The sequence below is a fragment of the Nilaparvata lugens genome, chromosome 4 (assembly GCF_014356525.2).
Source record: "Nilaparvata lugens isolate BPH chromosome 4, ASM1435652v1, whole genome shotgun sequence".
In the NCBI taxonomy this organism is placed as follows: domain Eukaryota; kingdom Metazoa; phylum Arthropoda; class Insecta; order Hemiptera; family Delphacidae; genus Nilaparvata; species Nilaparvata lugens.
Window position 1 is genome coordinate 64,654,636 of NC_052507.1, and position 24,092 is coordinate 64,678,727.

The 24,092-nt window shown below is 34.1% G+C and overlaps 1 protein-coding gene across 1 annotated transcript in view; it reads right to left on the reverse strand.

The window, feature by feature from the left end:
- The window catches only part of LOC111051520 (neuronal acetylcholine receptor subunit alpha-7-like), a 271,196-nt gene that overhangs the window by 43,983 nt on the left and 203,121 nt on the right, over positions 1-24,092 (reverse strand). The window contains exon 3 of the mRNA XM_039426189.1: positions 5,746-5,900. Within this exon, the coding sequence (XP_039282123.1) occupies positions 5,746-5,900 (155 nt within the window). The remainder of the gene's footprint in view (positions 1-5,745; positions 5,901-24,092) is intronic.

The following is a 24,092-nucleotide window of genomic DNA, read 5'->3' on the forward strand; positions in this document are numbered from 1 at the left end:
AAAAAGGGCCGATTAAAGAGGGAGAGGCTATCATTAAAATGAAAAAAAAAATACTTGGGAATAATATTAAAATTGAACATTCTATTTCTATAAATGTTTTCAAGATTAGGAGCAACTGTTATATTCCATGTCCTACCTTAAATTTGCTGTATCCTAGATGATAGTGAGAACTGAGGAAAGCAAGATAACTCATCAGAGTCTTGTTTATGTAGAACAAGAGCATTTCTATCCTACATCAGGACGGGATAGAGCACACACTTTAATTACGTCAAATACTGTAAAGTGAATTAATATCACTTGAATTAATAATATTAATAATAAAATAGAATACTTTTTGTAAGACCATAACGCCATACCGACCAAACAACGCGACAGCTGCCACTACACTACTAAATTAAATTTTGAAGAGCAATCTAAAATATTTACTTGAACTAGATATTCTACTTATAATAGAGAAAGAGAAGAGAAGAGGAATAATTAGACAGAGAGTGGATTGTTTAGTGCTTTTTTATTTCTGATTTCTGAATTCTTTTCAAAGTTCGGAATGCATTTCAAGGAAATGCCATCAGCACTATTGCAAATATTGCACCGTCTAGACTGGTAATTGTGGTGCTGTGTAAACAAGTTTAGAGACATAACAACCATTCTGCCAATTATGCGAACTGATAATGCGAATTCTATTAAGCCAATAAAGAGTACAGTATACAATCAATACTGTATTATGTATATGAAACTGTAGGCTGTGCCTGTAGAATGGATTAGTCAAACACTTAGAACAATAGATTAGTTATAAAAACTCATATTCATCACCGTAAATGAATTCAATATTGAATTGTTTTTTGGAAAAATATGATTCACAATTTCAGGTTTACAATCCCGAAAATCCCGGGATTGACGCTGAAAAATCCCGGGATTGTTAGGTATCAAAAATGGACCGGGATCCCGGGATTCGGGATCCCGGGATCCCGGGATTGACAGCCCTATTTGGAACTGTTACGTGTACTCAACTTGTATCTGTTACTGCTATCTGTCCCTTAATATAACTGTTACTGTTACTGTTACTGTTACTGTTACTGTTACTGTTACTGTTACTGTTACTGTATGGAGCAGATGATGGACTCTCGTGTAGTGACACTTCTTACAAATTAACTGAGGATGACGTATCTCACGAACGATACACTACATCCTTACATGTATAGTGTAAGAGAGGGCCGGCTGCGCCCTAACTTCGCCCTCCTAGGTTTTTAATAAAGGCAGCGATTCAATTCAATTCAATTTAATTCAATTCATGTATATTCTAAATTGAACAGCAATTTTCGACGTTATCTATTGTATTGTTGAATGACAGTACAGTTATATTATTTATCTATTTATTTATCCACATAATTTTCCAAATGGTTCTGTTACCTCTACGACCAGCAAAAGTGCATATTTTGAGAAATGGCCCATTTGTCTTGATATGAATATGAAAATAATAGAAATAAAAACAAAATCCTTGTATTTAATTATGAAATTCCACGATCCACGGACTTCCAAACTTTAGTAGGCTCCAAATATTTAGTATATAGAGTATAAGTTATGAACGTTTCAAAATTGACAGGATTTTTTAAAAATACTCATGGACTTCCTAACCGTCTCTCTCACTTACACTCTTAGATGTAGAATAGAAGCAGAAAGATAACATCTATACTGATGCAATATTAGACAAATAAAATTAACAATTACTTGAAAACACAAGTTACCGTGAAGGATACAAGTAGCAGTTCTACAGGTAGTTTTACTACAGTTCTACTAGCGGTTCTACAACAGGTAGCAGTTCTTCTTAGGAAAGTTCACGATTGAATTTTGGTTCATAGGAAACGCCACGGTTGATGAGTTCGTAGGAAACGCCACTGCAGGAAGTGCCACGTAGCCATGTTCTCGACCAATTTACTCGCACAGGAAAAGTTGGGATTCGATTCCAGTTGACAGCCCTTTAGAAATTCAAGCCTTATACTTTCAAGCGAGAACATTCCTCGTTTATCTGCGCTTTGGTTTTGTTTCCGTAGAGTTACATATTTAATTTCCTTTCATCGTTCTTTTTAACTGAGAATAAGGCAATAATTTCTCCCCACACAAGCTAGGCCTCGAGGCACTATTAATCTATTCATTCATATAAAAGAACTTTATCATAATGCTGAATCATTATATTACTGTAAATTTCTATGTTTTGATGATAAAATTAAGATTTTCCTGTTATTGTACTGTTCTTTGAATGAATGAAATCCTTTTCATTTCAATTCAAGGGGGATAACTCTTTGAGATCATCTTTCTCCTTTCCTTATTCCTCATTCCTTATTACTTATTCCTCATTCCTTATTCCTTATTCCTTATTCCTTATTCCTTAATCCTTATTCCTTATTCCTTATTCCTTATTCCTTATTCTTATTCCTTATTCTTATTCCTTATTCCTTATTCCTTATTCCTTATTCCTTATTACTTATTCCTTATTCCTTATTCCTTATCCCTTATCCTTATTCCTTATTCCTATTCCTTATTCCTTATCCTTATTCCTTATTCCTTATTCCTTATTCCTTATTCCTTATTCCTTATTCCTTATTCCTTATTCCTTATTCCTTATTCCTTATTCCTTAATCCTTATTCCTTATTCCTTATTCCTTATTCCTTATTCCTTATTCCTTATTCCTTATTCCTTATTCCTTATTCCTTATTCCTTATTCCTTATTCCTTATTCCTTATTCCTTATTCCTATCCTTATTCCTTATTCCTTATTCCTTATTCCTTATTCCTTATTCCTCATTCCTTATTCCCTATTCCTTATTCCTTATTCATTTTCTCTTTTCCTCATTTAAGTCAGAGCAAAACTAAGGTTGGTATAGTGAAGTCCACGTTGACAGTGTTTGATTAGCAATGGTATTACTATCCTTGTCTTTCATTCAACAAAGCAGATAGCGCTATCTCTTTCTTGCTTTGCTCTGTTGCCAGATCGTCTTTTAACAATGCAGAATCAATAATTGATTAACAAAATATTTCATCCCAGTTATGAAAATGCATTACAAAATTATTGAAAAAATAGAATTCCTTGCTTAATAGTAATATAAGCTTAATATAATTGATTATTTTAGACGAGAATGAACAGTTGATATTACATCAATGAACCTGTATCAGCTACTGTCCATGAAATGCATTGAGAAGGATGAGCAACGTTGATCTTCTATCTTCCTCCACTGCCATCATAAGGCTGATCACACACCGATTAGACAAGACAAGACTAGTCACGTTTAATCACAATATTTCACATAGTTGCTTATGGAGTCATGTCTAATTGCAATGACTATTCAGTGTGTGTTGCGTCATAAGCAGCAATGTGAAGTATTGTGACTAAACGTGACTAGTCTTGTCTTGACTAATCGGTGTGTGACCAGCCTAACGTAGACGTCACTATAGAAAGTGTGGAATACGAATGAGTAAAAAAATAAAAGTTTGAGGTTAAATACGTTAGAAGAGGCAATTCAACTCAGTTCCTGGAAAAGATCACAAGGTAGCGTCAAGTGATGAGAATAAACGAAAAACAGGGCGCAAACGTAATAATTTTCCCAAGACCTGGATAATCTTTTCCATAGAAAGAAAGCACTCTCCCTGTCATGTCCAATGAGTAAACCCGAAAGGTATGAGAAAAGAATGGAATCAATTTTCAATTTGCGTTGCTCTTTTGTTTCGAAAATTGATAAATGATGTAGCTCGCTACTTCTGAGACCGCCCTCCATCTGAAGAAAGCATTATCTATTGAAGAGAGACTGCAATCTCTCAAGAATTCAATTCAGTTCTTCCATTTGTCATAGTTTGAGAAATTGTGAAGTTTAGTATATTTTTATTTCATGTTGGAAGTTATTAAGCACTATATTCATGTAAGTATACTGTTTTTGAAATTGTTCACTTTACGACATGTGTTTTGGCCATGATGTAATTATCAAGTCAAAAGGGTAAACATATTTCTATTTTTTATTCCTATTTAAGAAAAGCCCGAACTAGAAAAGACTATATTAATATATCTATTCAGAACGTTATTGCATTTTGTCTATAGTGCGGTCCACGTTATATTTGATGTTTCTATCATTGAACAGAATGATATGATGAAAGTATTTGAGCAGATATCACTATCCTTCTCTAGCTTTGCAACGTTCCCAGATCGTTTTACAACAATAGATAAATTTAATAATTGACAAAATATTCATTATCAATTATTATTAGGATTTATCATTTAATGATTGATAATATATTTTCTTCATGAGTATAATATAATTTGTTATTTCAATCAAGTATGAACCGTTCATATCACATCAGATATACCCAAAGACCTTAAAGATGCATAGACTCACATACAGTGTTAGTGTCGTACTTGAAATTGAAATCCGCCATTGAGGGGGCAACCCATAAGATTATTACATACCAATGCCACCAATGCCTTTGTGATCTATTGTATTACAAATATATATAGATATAATACTCGTGCTAAAATACCCCAATGGCGGCCTTCAATTTCAAGTAAGAGCTATCATTGGGAAGGCATAGGCATTGTGGGTCTATATCTCTTTAAGGTCTTTGGATATACCGGTAGCAACTGTTCTCTATAGAAGGCAGTAACAAGGCAGAGAATCGGCAACGCTGTTTATCAACTTTCTCCACTGTCATCAACGTGGATCTCACTATAGTAGCTATACTGCAGCTACTATACTTCGCTGTACCTTTTTTTTTTTTTTGAAAATTTGGCAAATAAATTTGATTTGAATTGAGTTAATATGAATTATTAATTATTAATTCATCATTATAATCATCATTCCTCTCACTCATTACCCACGCACAAGCCTAGGAGCTTTATTAAATTGTATGTAAACGATTCAATATAATAGAAGTGATGCTAAATAACCGTTTTTACTTTTTTACTTTCCTTGCCCTATTACCATAGGTAAGGAAAGTATTGCTTTCCGAAAAAAATTAAGGTACCCCAATTTCTAAATTTCTATACGTTTCAAGGTCCCCTGGGTCCAAAAAAGTGGTTTTTGGGTATTGGTCTATATATGTGTGTGTGTGTGTGTGCATGACTGTATGTGCGTCTGTGTAGACGATATCTCATTTCCCAATTAACGGAATGACTTGAAATTTGGAACTTAAGGTCCTTACACTATAAGGATCCGCCACGAAAACAGGGTTTTTCGTGATTTTCTCGAAAACGGCTCGAACGATTTTGATCAAATTCATACCTAGAAATTTCATTGATAAGCTCTACCAACTGCCACAAGTCTCATATCTGTAAAAAATTACAGGAGCACTGCACCATCTATGCAAAGTTTGATTTCAGATTCTCGATTATCAGGCTTCAGATACAATTTCAACAAAAAATTTCAAGTGGGAAAGATTGAGCATAAAAATCTCTACAATTAATGTTCAGTAGCATTTTCCTAAAATTGAAAATAAGATCGAAATTCGAGAAAAAAAGATTATTCAATTGCAAACTGTTGGCAACTGTTGATTCTATCAAATCACTCACTATGAGCAGACTTCGTGTGTCTGCAGCGCTATTGTCCTGTCACCAGTTGGCTCAGCTGTTAGAAAAGGAGACCTGAGATGCGCGGGAACACTAGCGTCAGTTGATCAATTTTCATAACGGCAAGGAAAGTTGTGTGAGTGCACCACACCAGATTTTTCTAAAGTATAAAGTAACCCAAGTAATGATTCTTCACTTACTTGTTGTAGAGAATAGTGTCCGGCTTCCATACTCGACTGAAGGGAACCCTGATGACGGTGATGCCTCCAAAGTCAGACGCGTTCCATTTGAGGTGATGATCCGTCCAGATTTGGGTCAACCAGCAGTTGGTGGTCAGAATCTGGTTCTTCTCATCCTGAAATTCATTCATCAATTGATTCAATGATCCATCAAAAATGAATGAAATTTTTTATCCAATTATGGAACGGTTCTACAATATTGACAATGACTCAGTCGAATTTTTATCCATCAAAATGATAAGACAGTAGCAACGTGTATTATGGAACATTGTCACACTTGGAAGTTAGTCTTTTTTTATCTAAATAGCTCGAGGTGGTCAGAATATAATTGTTGTCATCCTGAAATTTATCAATTTATTCGTTTATTGATTGATTCAGTGATACACAATCCATTAACCTTCCGACAGTCGCGCTGTTGCAAAAAGTACAAGTAAAGTCAGTTTTATAAGAAAACAAAGATATTGTCAAATTTCACTGAAAATTTATTAACAACTTTAAAGGAGAACCATGGTTTCACGTAGTTATTTAACCAACCCATCATCAGCTGTACTGAGGAATGAGGATACAGAAACATTCTTAACCTAATCTTAGTAGTCTAGAGCTCCTAAATAATTGGGTGGCAATATTTATAAATAAAATAATGAAAGTAATGAATATTATACATAAGTTAATATTAAAATATATACATACACCTTTTTAATTATTATCTAGGTAAAATTAAATTTTCTTTCAATAAGAGGGATGATTTTTTTCTTAAATAATTCTGACATCCCTTTTATTGAAAGAAAATTCATTTTACCTAGAAAATAATTAGAAAGGTCTATGTATATATTTTAATATTATGTATAATATTCATTACTTTCATTATTTTATTTATAAATATTGCCACCCAATTATTTAGGATCTCTAGACTACTAAGATTAGGTTAAGAATGTTTCTGTATCCTCATTCCTCAGTATACAACTGATGATGCGTTGGTTAACTACGTGGAACCATGGCTCTGTTTTAAAATTTTTAATAGATTTTCAGTGAAATTTGACAATATCTTTGTCTTCTTATTATGGAGAGATTTCACAACATCACCATTAATTCTATTAAAGTCAGTTTTTTGCTGCTCAAAACTATTGAGTGGGTTGGTGTCAGTGAATGAGTCACCTATGAATTCCAAAACTATCCCCCCATCACTCCACTGAGTTGCAGTATCAACCGAGCAATGGTTCAGTCTCTAGGTACCATTTAGTCGCGACAGTGCATAAGATAGGGGAAGACTGTATACGGGGACTGTAAACGAACCATAACATAGAATTGATGTCTTTGCTTGATGTACCTTAATGGGTTATGAAATGGTAATCATCCAAATTTTCATAGGCGTAAAATAATCCAAGAAGATGGATAAAGTAATTATACAATTGATTAATATGTTTTGACAGTAAACAGAGTACATAACACTTGGAAAATTGGATGTTGTACAGAATACAACACGCGACTGCTCGTGTGATTGAGTAGGGCGCGACTACCGGAAAGTTAAAATGATAAGACAAAGCAACGTGCTTTAAACCTTTAAGCCTGGTTTCCACTAGTAGAGTTAGTAGTCGAGTAACTGGCATACTAACTCTACCGAGCTAACTCTACTCTAATTACTTGGTCGAATAACTGTTTCCACTACAATTCAGGATCCTATTATATCAAGCGAGCAATTTCTGTATAAATATTTTTATATCTGGTTATTTATTTTTAACAGATCTCGAAAACGGCTGTAACGATTTTCACGAAATTAGGGCCATAGTAGTTTCATGATATAGAAAATTCGATTGCACTAGGCCTCATCCTTGGGAAAACTCGCTGATCGACATTAAAAGGATAATAATTCATCCTTGCTGTGGATAGTAAAAAAGTGAAAAAATAAAATATCGCATCCCCGAAATTCATAGGACGACAGTCATATAGCCAGCTGTGATATATATACACGATCATTCTAGAGAATTGTGTTCTGTTTAACAATAAATAAAAATCTGGTGTGGCGCACTCACACAACTTTCCTTGCCGTTATGAAAATTGATCACCTGACGCTAGTGTTCCCGCGCATCTCAAGTCCACTATTCAATGATTTGAGCCAGCTGGTGACAGGGCAATAAAGCTGGAGACACACATGAGGTCTGATATCTATCTCTTCATAGTGGAAGATTCAATAGAATCAACAATAATTTGCAATTGAATAATCACATTTTCTCGAATTTAAAGCTTATTTTCAATTTTAGGTGAAAATGTTACTGAACATTAATTGTAGAGATTTTCATGCTCAATCTACCCCACTTGATTTTTTTCGTTTCAATTGTATCTGAAGCCTGATAATTGGGAATCTATCTGCATTGCTGGGGCGGAACTCCTGAAATTTTTACAGATATGGGACTTGTGGCAGTTGATAGAGCTTATCGATGACTATTTTAGGTATGGATTTGATCAAAATCGTTGGAGCCGTTTCCGAGAAAATCACGAAGAACCCTGTTTTTGACAACATTTTCGCCATTTTAGCCGCCATCTTTAATTGCATTTGATCGAAATTGTTCGTGTCGGATCCTTATAGTGAAAGGACCTTAAGTTCCAAATTTCAAGTCATTCCGTTAATTGGGAGATGAGATATCGTGTACACAGACGCACATACACTCATACACACACACACACACACACACACACACACACACACACACACACACACACACACACACACACACACACACACACATACAGACCAATACCCAAAAACCAGTTTTTTGGACTCAGGGGACCTTGAAACGTATAGAAATTTAGAAATTGGGGACCTTAATTTTTTTCGGAAAGCAATACTTTCCTTTCCTATGGTAATAGGGAAAGGAAAGTAAATATCTTTTTTAGGCAGAGTTAGGACTTTGTGTGGTCTGGTGCCCCGATATTAGTAGGTAAAGTGTGCTGTCTAGTGAACAGAACTAACCTTAAAATGTCAATACTTTTTAATGAATTAACACTTCAATAAATTAACTCTTTTTGATAAATTTAAATAAATCAACTGTTTTTAATAAATAACAATACTTGAACATGATGGCCTACGGCACGACTCTTCTCTACTAGCTCGAGTCTGTTTCCATTAGCATAGTAGCGGTAGAGTAGAGTGAGAAGCGGTGGTTGATTGATTGATTGATTGATTGAGTACTTTATTTATGTAGATTACAATATATACTGGCTTATACACTTATATACAATAGCTTACAATACAGCAAAGTTATGGATGAATTTACATAATATAGACTAAGAAAATAACTATTGAACTGTATATGATATGAAAAAGCAATTTGTAATATAATAACTATAGATAATAATCATATTGTTATGCATCTACATAAATTGGCGGAGCTTTGGACATATCAATGTCCATTCTTTGGGAAGAATATTAAAAATATCCTCCCCACTAACTCTCTAAACGTTAATTTCGTTATTTAAACTAAGGATTTATTTATTAATGGAAATATTGTAAAAGTTTTTATCAATATGAATATTGAAGAGAAAAAAAAACAGAAAATTGATAAAGTAAAATAATTATATAGGTAGATAAGATCAAATAATTGATTAATAAAATGAAGTAGGCTGAAAGTAGATCAGGGCTATCAAATTTCAGTAATATACAGCAGTAGGCCTATGCAGTGGATAATTGAAATAACATGAGTTTATATAATATATATATACAATTCGTTCTATAACATGGTTTAAAGGTTTATATTGGTGGAATGGGTGAGGGATGGTTGTCATGTGATCGTTCTAGGGCCGAACAGTTTCAGTCATTTGTTCCAAAATATGTTTTTTTAAAGTCAGGTTGAAGCTCGCTCGGCTCTCGATAGACCTGATAGAAACAGGAAGTGCATTCCATGCACGACAGGCACTGACTAAGAAGGATTTTGTGAAAATAGTAGTTCGATGATTGGGTATCCTTAAAGTACTTTCTCCGGTTCTAGTATGTGAAGCATCTATCCTCCTACCTTCAGAGACAAATTTGAAATCATCTTTAAAATAGTTCGGATTACCGTATTTCAAGATATCTCTAACAAGCTTGACTATTCGAAAAAGCCTCTGATCGGGAAGCTTCAATGTTGAACTAGCAATGTGGGCTGGGGTGATATGATCATGGCGATGGAGAGAGTAGACGAAACGTAGACAATAATTTTGGCAACGCTGTAGTTTATCATTCAGAGTGACTTGCATATCATTAAGAACAGAATTACAATACATTAAATGTGGGAAGATGAGAGATTGAACCAATAATAATTTAATGTTTCTAGGGAGGATATCGTGCATTTTCTTCAATGCATGCATGGCTGAGAATACCTTTTTACAAGTTTTGTTCACTTGTTCTGATCAGTCAAGAGTATTATTCATAATAATGCCTAAATTTTTAACTGAGCTACAGTAAGGAATGTCATTACCGTCTACACTAATTTTGTGAATCGATTCAAGGTCAATATTGTTTATAAGACGAGAATATCCAATTATAATGGGTTGTGTTTTGATGGGATTAAGCTTAAGGCCATTTTTCTTTGTCCATTCCACTATCGAATTGATATCCTGATTCATTATTCCAACTGTTTCATTAATTTTTGTTATGGGACAGCTTAAATAGATTTGAAGGTCGTCTGCATAAGTATGGAAACTGGAGAATTTGATAATGGAAGAAAGGTCATTAGCATACAAAGTGAAGAGGAGAGGGCCTAAAATTGAACCTTGTGGTACTCCATGCATAACGTTTTTCCAAGTTGACTTTTTGTCACCGACAGATACACATTGTTTCCTACCTAATAGATAGGATTTAAACCAAACTAACGAGTTGTGACTGAAACCAAGAATAGCCAACTTATTCAGAAGGACTGTATGATCAACAGTATCGAATGCTTTAGAAAAAGTGGTGGGGGAAGGCAAGTGGTAGAGTACTATTCCACGATGCCATACCCCTCTATTCTTCTAAAAACTAGTCCCCTATCTTGACTCTACTCTTCCATGACTCTACTCTACCATGAACGTTTTCATTGGGAGAGTTCACAAGATAGTTAGTACTTGCCCAGGGAACTCTACCACCAACTCTACTAGTGAAAACCAGGCTTTATGGAACAGCTTCATAACTGCATTATTTTATTTTCCAATGTTATTACATTAGTGTCATTTGCATTGTAAATAAATTAAATAAATAAATAATTTATATGGTGAATAATAAACTGGTGTACGGCGGGTTACATACCCAGTTCCTGCATATATGTTTTCCCTCTGATAAGGTCCACGTTATAATGACAGTATTTGATTGACATTGGTGTTGCTATCCTTGTCTATCATTCGACAACGCAGATAGCGATATCCTCTTCCAGCTCCGCAACTTTGCTAGATCGTGCTTTCACAATGTGAAAATATAATTGATTGACGAAAATTCAATCTCTATTATGGAGATCTAAATGCAGTTTTCAATCATGAGAACAATGATATTATTTAATCGACGTCCAGATTAAACAGAGTTTTGTGCAACCATATATCTTAGTTTGAAAAATATGAAACGATTCATCTATTACCCCATTCCATGAAAGTGACTAAATCTCCATAGAGGTGACTTTGAATTCAATAAAATTATGAAGTTTCAACAAATTTATAATTATAAGAATCAAAATTGTATGTATACTCATTAAAATTCTTTGAGGATTATGTTTCTCTGGAATGTACAATGAGGAAATGTCACCACCATGGATGACCCATTCCATGGAGTTGACCAAATCTCCATGGAGGTGACTAAGTTACTTAGAATTCAATAAATCATGTCGCTTTAACAAATCTAAAATAATTATAATCGAAATTGTATGTTTACTTATTAACATACTTTAAGGGTTATGTTCCTCTGTAATGAATAATGAGGAGATGACACCTCCATGGATAACCCATTCCATGGAGGTGACTGAATCTCCATAGAGGTGACTTGGAATTCAATAAAATCATGTGGTTTTAACAAATTTACAATGATAAGTATCAAAATTGTATGTTTACTTATCAACATACTTTGAGGATAATGTTTCTTTGGAATAAACAATGAGGATATGTCACCTCCATAGATAACCCATTCCATGGAGGTGACTTAATCTCCATGGAGTTGACTCAGAATTCAATGAAATCATGTAGTTTTAACAAATCTATTATTATTATCGAAATTGTATGTTTACTTATCAACTTACTTTGAGGGTAATGTTTCTCTGGAATAAACAATGATGAATAACCTATTCCATGGATGTGACTGAATCTCCATGGAGGTCACTCAGTTACTTGAAATTTAATGAATCATTTTATTTTAACAAATTTATAATAATCAAAATTGTATGTTTACCCATTTACACACTTTGTTCCGCTGGAATGAACTGAACAATGAGGAAATGTCACCTCCGTGTATGTCACCTCCATGGATAACCCTTTTCATGGAGGTGACTAAATCTTCATGGAAGTGACTGAGTTACTCAGAATTCAATAGATTATGTCGTTTCAACAAATTTATAATAATTATAACCAAAATTGTATGTTTACTTATTAACATACTTCGAGGTTTATGTTCCTCTGGAATGAACTGAACAATAAGGAAATGTCACCTCCATGGATAACCCATTCCATGGAGGTGACTAGATCTCCATGGAGGGGATTTAGAATTCAATAAAATTGTGTAGTTTTAACAAATCTATAACTATAAGAATCGAAAATGTTTGTTTACTTATTAACATACTTCGAGGGTTATGTTCCTTTGGAATGAACAATGAGAAAATTGTTCTAAATGTATCTAAATACATCTCAATACATCTTGAACGAGATCAATATAATGAGGTTCAAATATTACAGTAATTTAAAAATAGTGATAAATACTCCACGACGTATAAAACCAGTTATATGAATGCCTGCAACTGTCAACCCAAGTTTACGAAATAAGCATGGAATTAGATGGTAGAATTCACACGCAGTTTTCATTCAAATGCGTATAATCCAACAATGCGCTTAATTTTCAATTCAGTGAGCATTTTTATCCGAGCGCCGAGGAAATTCCAAGTGAAAAACTGGCGCTTTCACCACATACGACACCGAGGTAGATTCCTTTGGCTTAATATTACAACTTGTCAACTGCAGAGCCACAGCTTAAGCATAAACACTCCATCTTTCTTGCCAACACTGAACACTGCTTTATGCTGGCTTCTCTCATCATTCTCTCTCTCACTCTCTCTTTATCATTCTCTCTCTCTTTTGTTCTCTCTCACACTCGCCCTCTCTCTCTCTATCGTTCTCTCTTTTTCTTTCTCTTCTTTTCGATCTCTGGAATCAATCTCTTTATATCTCTCTCTCGCGACACGCATCATTCGCGCCATTTCTACTTCGTTTCATCACATGTCAAATTCAAATTCAAAAGGTGACTTTCTCCATTCCCGGCACACACACACACACACACACACACACAACCTTGACTTATCGATCCTGATTTCTGCTGAATCTACACTTTCTTGCCGTTGTGCGTGAATGAGTTGTAAGATTTCTTGTGAGGATATATTCGAGCAAAAACTGAATGTGAGATTTGAATCAAGAATCTTCTGAAGTGAGATTTATTTAGAACTAAACGCCTGGTTTCTGAGATACTTATAAAATTCGAACTCCTATTAAAACCGGCATTTGAATCCATTTCAAACACCGGAACAGTCTATCACCCCTATGCCGTGGAATTCAGATGATGATGATGTTGATGACCATTCATCAATCTGGAGGTTGAATGGTTCATTTGATTGATTGGTCCTATAGTAAGGACCACGTTATAATGACAGTGTAGAAAGATAGGAGAAAAACGTTGCCGATCCTCTGTTTTGTCAATGACTTAATTAAATATATTCGGTAGCTGATAAAGGTTTATTGATGTTATACTAACTGATCATCCTCATTTAAAATGATCAATTATTTTTTATTAAGCAAGGAATTATTATTTCAATGAATTCATTATGGAATTATTGGAAAATAAAATTTCTTGCTTAATAAAATATAATTGATCATTTTAAACGAGAATGAACAGCTAATCTCTATATATAAAAATAAATGTCTGTTTGTGTGTTAGTTTGTTTCTTCCCTATAGACTCGAAAACTACTTGACAGAACGGCATGAAACTTTGGGAATATGTTGTGTGAATATTGGGGATGGTTTCTGACCAGAAATTAATAGAGGGGCTAATAATGATTAAATATTAATCCATTTCACAGACCTATTTTTTCGAAATTGTCGGCCGAGCGGCTAACGTAGAACGAGATCATCATGATTTAAGATCATGTTGTGATATGATTTAGCATCTAAACTTATCAGTTGTAATAAACACGTCACTCTGTGATGAAATCGTTCACTGGTATTAAAACGGTAGTTTTAAGCACATAGAAAGTCCGTATTGAGATGTAAATGAAATAATAATAATAGAAATTATTGAAAAAATAATTGATTGTAAATAAATGAATTTCATGATTCATCAGAAAAAGTCGAGTGTGACATGAGATGCATTGGCGGTTCGAAGTTCGCTGGGTAAGCTAGTATTACATAAATAAACCTGTATCAGCTACAGTCTATAGAAGGCATTGACAAGACTGGGGTTCGGCAACGTTGTTCTGCTATCTATCTCCACTGCCATTATAACATGGACCTCACTATAGCGATTTATTGTTGAGGTTTACCAGTTATGGGAGATATGAACACCGTCCTGATGTCTAATGGCTGTCTGGGTTGGTAATGATACAAATATGTATAGAAGCTTCGACATCCATACCTTATCATTCTACTCATTGAGTAGTGCTGTCTCTGTCCTTAGTTTTGGATAATCTGAATGAAAATATTAGAATAGCTCATCCTAGTTTCACATTTAATTCTGCTCCTATAGGGTTGAAAACTCATTTCACTGAAACTGGAAACTACTGTTGATCAAAATCTGTACCTGTGCTCAACTTCTGTCATTCAACCTTTAGTCGTAATGAAGAATTGGAGAGTTCAAAAGTTAACTGTTGAATGTGTTCAGGAAGTTTTGTCAAAGTACCTGAGCAACAGAGTTTTCTCTAATTTCACAGAGGAATTCCTCATATCTCAAGCATGTTTTGCATATTATTATTTAATGTTCAATATGTGAGTGTTTTAGTACTCAATGTTAGAAGTTTACTAACAGATCCATGGATAGATTACATGATCACATGTAATAAAATGACAAGAGACAATATAAAAAATTATAACTGAATAAAATTAACTGACAGTTTTGTGGAGTGAACAACTACAATACTAAACCTAATTCGGACTATGTGTAACCTTATATAAATTTGAGAGAGGAATAGAACAAGGTTACCTTATTTTCTCTCTCCCTATTATTCTATTATTTTCGATGATGTCCTTGTTGTATGAATCAATGAAGAATAAATAATATATTTCACTTTTGCAAGAAATGCAAATAATATTATATACAATTATCTCAATCTGAGCTATACTTTTTCTGAAAATATTTTATTAATGTACGACTGATAAAGTACATAGTATATTGAAAAATATTGTAATTACTTGTTAAAATTGAGAAAAATTAATAGAAACTTAGCAACTGATAAACCTCTTTTATGATCAAAACAAAAAATAGATCTTAAACAAAACTTTCTCTTGTTATGTTGTTGTTCAACGGTTTTCATAACCATATTTGGAATAGTTGGGCGTGTCTTGTCCCGGCCAATGACAGTAGAGCTGAACCTTTATTGGTCAACAGCTAATGACCAATCGTAGGGCTTTACCCACACTCCATATTCTGCTGCTCAAGGCTACTTACACACACTTTTGGTTCGGTTCGTTTCGTTTTCGGTTCGTTTTTGGCAAACTCCGATAAGTGTGAAACGATCATTCGGTTTGAATCCGGTACCGAATAGCAAATGCATAGCACCGAATGCCCCCTCGACACAATAGGTTTCATCATATTCGAATTCGTTGCTAGGGGAACAGGAAAAAACATAGTCTTTTACACACGCTTGCTTTTCACTTTCCTTGCCCTATTACCATAGATAAGGAAAGTATTGCTTTCCGAAAAAAATTAAGGCACCCCAATTTCTATACGTTTCAAAGTCCCCTGAGTCCAAAAACATTTTTGGGTATTGGTCTGTGTGTGTGTATGTGTGTGTGTGTGTGTGTGTGTGTGTGTGTATGCCTGTGAACACGATAACTCCATTTCTAATTAACCGATTGACTTGAAATTTTAAACTTAAGGTCCTTATACGACGAGGATCCGACAACAAGAAATTCAATGGAATTCAATTCATTTTTTTGTTTTTATTTCAACCTGATATCGCGATTATCTGTTTCAAAATTTTCCAAGTCAAAATCATATGGTCAATTCATTTCTGTCAGTTCACAGGAACAACACTTTTTTCCCAATGAATAGTTTGCTAAAAAAAATAATATGGTCAATTCATTTCTGTCAGTTCGCAGGAACAACATTTTTTTCCAATGAATAGTTTGCTAAAAAAATTTGAAAGATATAAATTAAAACTCAGGGAGAATTTTTATTTTTTCCATTTTTCCACGAATATTTTTTTTTTTTTTTATATTACATGATTTCATCAATGGAGAGAAGAGATGAAGTTTATATACCATGAGTCAAAACAAGAAACAAATTTTCAATTTAAAAAAATAATCTCTCTGGACATCCAAAGTTAACATCATCAAAAAGAAACTATTCAAATAATTCACAATTTTTAATAAACTTTAAATTTTTGTTGTTCAAGAAATAACATCTTACAATTTAACACCAGCTGTTATATTCAAATATACCAGCATGAACTGTGAAAATCCAAACACAGCTGTGTTTGAGAAGGGAATACTTAATATTAGAACCGTACGAATTGATACCTGACATGTATGAAAGCCTCATTCGTTTTCGATAACGAACCGAACCGAACCGAAAGCGAACCGAACCGAATGAAACCGAATGCGTGTGAAGCTAGCCTAATGATCAAGCTAGAAGAAATTGATAATTTCAATTTACTAGAGATTATAGTGGTGTAACAACCGTAACAAGTGGAATTATATTCGTTTCTTAGGGAGTGATCTAAGATAACATCAGTTAAAAAATAACCTCTTATTGAAATCTTTTGATATTATCTCAAAATGTATGAATTCAGGGCTTCTTCCTTGTATTTATAAAATAGAATCATAGTTACTTCTGAGATCATTGAAATATTTATAACTTGTATTCTTATTTCTATTATTTTATTAACTTCAAAGGATACTATAATAGTTCTCCTTTAATATAAATCATAAAATAATATATTTATAGAAATCTAAGGGATTGCAGATCACTCTCCCTGTGTGTTACCAGGCCACAAAAATGTAGAATTCAGAAGGATTTGGTGGCTGGATTGATAGAGAAGAACCCAGAATATAAATTCTTCCACATGACTCGATAATCCAGACAAAATGTGTAGAATAACGAAGCAATTTTTCGTCTCTCCGGATAGATCAATATTTGAGGACTGAGGGTTCTTTGGAGCAGGTGTTTGTCAGAACAGGAATTATTATCCAACTACTCCGAATGACATTTTTAATAAATCACAGAGGATTTTCCTCGGAAAAGCATCAGCATGGAAAGTCGCATTACAGATTTTCCCGACTTTGAAACATCGTGTGCAACATTTATTTTGGAGGCGTTGCAACATGCAAGATCCTGAAGTGAACTTTTCAATTTAATCAGACTTATGATTGGAGAAACTCAGCCGGCACTGGAATTTCAGATTTCGTTAACGGTTGGATGGGTTGCAGCATGAACTATTCCTTTGGATACTCATTAAAATATGAGCCAGTGAAAACTTTTGAGACGAGAGCTTGGCAACTCTGATTGAAAAAAAATAACTTTTTGATCGGTTGAGTGTACAATTTGTTTTCACTTTGCTGCATCCTTCAAGAATCAACTTGAATTCTAATTTTCTAATTATATTTCGAATTATAATTTTCTGATTATTTCTTGAATTATAATTTTTTAATTCTATTTTGAATTATAATTTCCTAATTATATTTGCCAGCCTCTTCTTGTATAAAAAACTAGTCGTCAGGCTAGCTTTGCTCGCCATATCCGACTAGCCAGGGGGCTCCGCCCCCTGGACTCCCGATTGGATCGTCCAAAAATTAGATCAGCGGGCTCGCTTCGCTCGCCTGCATGTAGACCTCAGCGGAATCTCTGTACCGAATTTGAACGTATTATGTCAATTTGATCTCGAAAAACACCTGTTACTATATCAGCGAATCTTTGGCGAACAAAATTCTTCCACCTTAGCTAAGCCTGTGTACTGAATTCTTTCAAATATATTTCTATCAATTATTGGAAAAGGTGAGGGAACGCAGAAAAGCTGAGAAAACGCTAATTTTGGCTAACTGGATAAATTGGTATTTGGGAGGTCCTGGATAAATGCATTTCAATCTTCAACTTGGTGCCAACCTAACAAAGTCAACTCAACTTAATGCCAATCTGAAAAAATTATTAATTTAGTTACCAGTTAACAACTGTTCCGAAGAGGTACTCTCTCCAGATTATAGTTCTATATTAACATATGGCGTGGCCTTTTTTCAATAAATTATAATTAAGAGAATAAGAAGAATATACATGCTCAAAGACGAACTTTAAACCCTTGAAAACCATCCTTAGAGTTAAAATATTGCCAAAAGATTTCTTAGTGCGCCTCTAAAGGGCCAACTGAACATACCTACCAGATTTGAACGTTTTTGGTCCGGTAGATTTTTAGTTCTGCGAGTGAGTGAGTGAGTGAGTCAGTCAGTCAGTCAGTCAGTGAGTGAGTGCCATTTCGCTTTTTTATATGTAGATTATAATTTCCTAATTATTTTTTGAATCATAATTTCATAATTATATATTGAATTATAATTTCCTTATTATTCTTTGAATCATAATTTCATAATTATATTTTGAATTATAATTTTCTTATTACAGTATATTTGCCAGCCTCTTTTTGTATGAAAAATATCTGTGTATGGAAGTGGTGAAGAATCATAACCTTTCTTGGATTATTTTCGATGAAAATTCGGGAATGGAATTATAGGCAAGGACCTATTCGACAAAGCAGATAGCGCTCTCTTTTTCTAGCTCCACAAAGTTCCCAAAGTGGGTTTGAAGATTCGAGTTAAATTTGTAGCGGCATCTTTACTACAAATTCTCATGATGTGGCCTATCTGAGTGGAATGTGGGAATTGTGGAATGGGGAATGAAAGAATGTTGGAATGGAGGAATAGAGAAGAGATGAGAATAGAGAATTGAGGGCATCCTACTACGAATATTCTCATGTAGTATTTTTAAAGAAAATGGAGGAATTGTGAGATGGAAGAGTGAAGGAATGAAGTAATGGTGAAATGGGGAATGAAGGGATGAAGGAATTTAGGAATGGTGGAATGAGGGAATGAGGGGATGGAGGAATGGAGAATTGGGGTGATGGTGGAATGGAGAAATGGATGAATGTAAGAATGAAGGAATAAAGGAATAGAGGAATTGAGGAATGGTGGAATGAAGGAATAAAGGAATAAAGGAATGGTGGAATTGAGGAGTGGGGTAATTGAGGCATAAATTCCTGAGGAACAAATGGATAAAGGAATTACGAAATGAAGGAATGATGGAATGAACATATGGAGGAATCAAGGGATAAAGGAATGAAGGAATAAAGTGATAAAGGAATGGAGAAATGATAGAATGAATGCATGAAGGAATGAAGGAATGAAGGAATGGAGAATTGAGGAATGGGATAATGGATAATAAAAGCCTGAAGGAACAAATGAATAAAGAAATAAAGGAATGATGGAATGAATGTATGGTGGAATCAAGTAATAAAGGAATGAATGAATAAAGAAATAAAGGAATAAAGGAATAGAGAAATGGGAGAATGGAGGAATGGAAAAATGAAAGAATGAAGGAATGAAGGAATAAAGGAATGAAGGAATAAATGGATGAAGGAATAAATGAATGGAGGCATGAAGGAATGAAGGAATGGAAGAATGATGGAATGAACGTATGGAGAAATCAAGGAATGAAGGAATAAAGGAATGAAGGGATGAAGGAATGAAGGAATGGAGGAATAAACGAATGAAGGAATAAATAGAGGAAGAAATAAAGGAACGTTGGAATGAAGGAATGAAGGAATGGATGAATAAAGGAATAAAGGAATGAAGGAATGGAGGAATAGAGGGATGAAGGAATGGAGGAATGGAGGCATGAAGGAATAAAGGAATAAAGGACAGAAGGTATGAGGGTATGAAGAAATGCAGGAATGAAGGAATAAAGGAATGAAGGGATGAAGGAATAAAGGAATGAAGGACTGAAGGAATGAAGTTATGAAGGAATAAAGGGTTAAAGGAATGAATAAATTGAATAGGTTGGGGAATGAAGAATAATGGCATCCTTACTACAAACTCTCATATAGCCTTTTCAAGTAGAATAGAGGAATTGAGGAATGAGGAATAGCGGAATGGTGGAATAAAGAGGAATGAAATTGGGAGACATACCATAAATCAGTCAAGTGGAACGTCTAAAAACGAATACACTCGGATCAATGGCTGGCAGGCAGAACTATGTATATATAGAGGACTGAGCTGTCACTATAGCAGTGTTATTGCCGATTCAAAGCCTTCACCCCACGCCACGCATCTCTCCACCAAACACACATCACTGAAACATTTACAAATCTCAGAGAGGATCAGAGAATCCGTTCAAACAATCTCAAGTCCGAGGCGAGTGAAAGTTTTTCTGTTGAAACGTCACGTGCCAACCCCAATAAATGAGAAGCATGATCTTCCAATTTTCTTTACCACTTTTGAACTGAAATTGGCCTGACTTGAAATCCTGATGACTTATGGGAATTTGTTCTTAACCCATGAAATTCAACTAGACCTTGGAGAGATCTCTTCAACAAATTGAGGATGGAATGGAATAGAGTTAGTAGTCTAGCATATATGAGAATAATATGAATAAAAAATCTGGCGTGGCGCACTCACACAACTTCCCTTGCCGTTATGAGAATTGATCACCTGACGCTAGTGTTCACGCGCATCTCAAGACTACTTATAAACAAAGATCTGAGCCAGCTGTTGACAGGACAATAACGCTGGAGACATACGAAGTCTGTTATCTCTCCATAGTGAATCATTCAATAGAATAAACAGTTGCAAACAGTTTGCAATTGGATGATCACGTTTTCTCGAATTTCGAGCTTATTTTAAATTTTAGGTGAAAATGTTACAAGACATTAATTGTAGAGATTTCCTTGCTGAATCTTTTCCACTCGATTTTTTTTGTTTAAATTGTATCTGAAGACTGATAATTGGGAATCTAAAATCAAACTTTGCATAGATGGGGCGGAGCTCCTGAACTTTTTACAAATATGTGAATTGTGGCAGTTGATAGAGCTTATCAATTACTATTTTAGGTATAAATTTAATCAAAATCGTTGGAGCCGTTTTCGAGAAAATCGCGAAAACCCCTGTTTTTGACAACATTTCCGCCGCCATCTTGAATTGCATTCGATCGGAATTGTTCGTGTCGGATCCTTATATTGTAAGGACCTTAAGTTCCAAATTTCAAGTCATTACGTCAATTGGGAGATGAGATATCGTGTACACAGACGCACATACACTCATACACACACACACACACACCACACACACACACACACACACACACACACACACACCACACACACACACACACAACACACACACACACACACACACACGCACACACACACACACACACACATACACACACACACCACACACACACACACACACACACACACACACACACACACACACACAACACACACACACACACACACACACACCACACACATACAGACCAATACCCAAAAACCACTTTTTTGGACTCGGGGGACCTTGAAACGTATAGAAATTTGGAAATTGAGGTACCTTAGTTTTTTTCGGAAAGCAATACTTCCCTTACCTATGGTAATAGGGCAAGCAAAGTAAAATACAAATCCCAGTACCCTAATCGAATTATTTCATCACCCACATAAGTAATTCATAAGGGTAGTGAGATTAGTATTTCTATTTATATAAAAAGTGGCCCTAAACAGAAAAGAGACAATGCATATAATAATTATTCCTTGGTTAACGTTGACCTGTTTTGGAACCCTCATGATTCGTAAGGATTTTTTCTCAAGCTAGCAAATTCAACCGATTTCAGTGGGATTTTATCAACAAATAATATGGGATGAAATGGAATAAAATTTGTAGTCTATAATAAATGAGAATAATAATTATTTAGTTCAACGTTGGCATGTTTTTGGCATCCTCATAATTCGTAGTAGTTTGTTCTCAAGCTGGGAAATTCAGGAAGACTTTGGAGAGATTTCATCAACAAATAGAATAGAATGGAGTTTGTGATCTAGCATATTACATGAGAATAATAATGATCAGTTTAAGATTACCTTGTCTTTGAAATCCTGATGATTCATGGGAATTTTGTTCTCGAACCAAAAATTTAAACAAGACTCCAGAGAGATTTCATCAACAAATAGAAAATAGAATGGAATATAATAAAGATAGTAAAATAAATAAAACAAAATAAAATCTAATAGCACCCTTTTTTTGAAAAACACTTCAAAATAGTTGAACAACTTGTTTTTTTTAATAAAGATAGTGTACAATATATGAGAACAATTATTATCATAAGCACCTTATTCTATTCTATATTTGTTAATGATATCTTTCTTCAGCCGGTTTGAATTTCCTGACTCGAGGATAAATTACTATTATTTTTGATTAAGAGAAGAGTTCAAAATCTTTATAAATAGAGAATAGAATGGGATATAAAAAAATAGTGTACAATATTATTTATTAATCCATTTACAATGCAAATGACACTAATGCAATAACATTATAGAAGATAAAATAATAAGGTAGTCCTTGTGCTATTTTTCTTCCAAATTTATAGGTGACAAAGTTCAAGATAAGGTTAGAATTTCAAGTTCACAATTTTTATAAAATTTTAGTCCAAAATAAACATGAAAACTATAAATTTTCAATTTATATGGCTTGAATTAATACATTGATAAGTTATATTCTACTCAATTACCACTTGAAACTAATACCTTCGTGTTATTTTAAAAAAATTGGAACCATTGAAGAAACACAAACTTGTAAACACATTACAAATATTATAATATTTATATGAAATCTCCCTAAAGTCGTGTTGAATTTTATGAATTGAGGATAAATTATAATTAATTTTAATAAAGAAAAGAGTTCACCATCTTCTTTCAACCTTGTCGCTTCGATTACTCACAAAGGCTACAACTTTGAAAATCGAATGGTTCTTCGGCGGATACGTGTAGCTTCAAAATTCAGCTATCTACAGGAAAATTCCTCCATTTTGCCAAAATGCTGTTCATTTAGAATAATAATTATCCTCGAAGTAGGAATATTGTCATTCAAAAAGCGAGAAAACTATCGCAATAAACTTGAATTTATAATTCTAGAATACTTCATATATAACTGATATTCATTTGTATAATTATAACAAGTTCGAATGAAAGAATGAATAGATATATGTCTGATCTTTCAGGAGGCTATATGAAATATGAATATGTATAGACATTACAGATAATATATAGGATGGGAGTGATTTTAGAAAAAATTCAATGAGAAAGTAATAAGTACTCTTCTTTCATTCCATAAATAATAATGCATTCCATCCCACATTCAATTTTCTGATAAGGTGTTTGGAAACTGAGAATTGTCAATTATGATTTGGACTCATGGTGTCTCACATCATCATTTTGACTACTTATATCAATATTATCAAACGAAAATCCCAATTAAATGCTGTAAATCACCCCGAAGACTTCTGCTACTGCAAAATTGACAACAGGATAAACAGCTAGATGAAGACTAATTATATTTTTCATACTTTTACGTCATAAAAGTTAAACTCTACTTCTGCTACAGACAATGCGAATTTTCCCAGTGCTGTGACATTTTTAAGCTTTTCTGCCCCCAATATAAATGTAGTCAAAGATTATTTTCATCTCTCTGCAATGAAAACCCCATCCTATAGACTGCACAGGTTATTCAATGCGAACTGTTATTCGAAAAAAAACATTGTAATAACTGTATCCCTCTCATAAATCACAGGGATTTATTCTCAAGCTGGCAAATTCAACCAATTTCAGTGCGATTTTATCAACAAATATGGGATATAATGAAGTTGGTAGTCTATCATAAA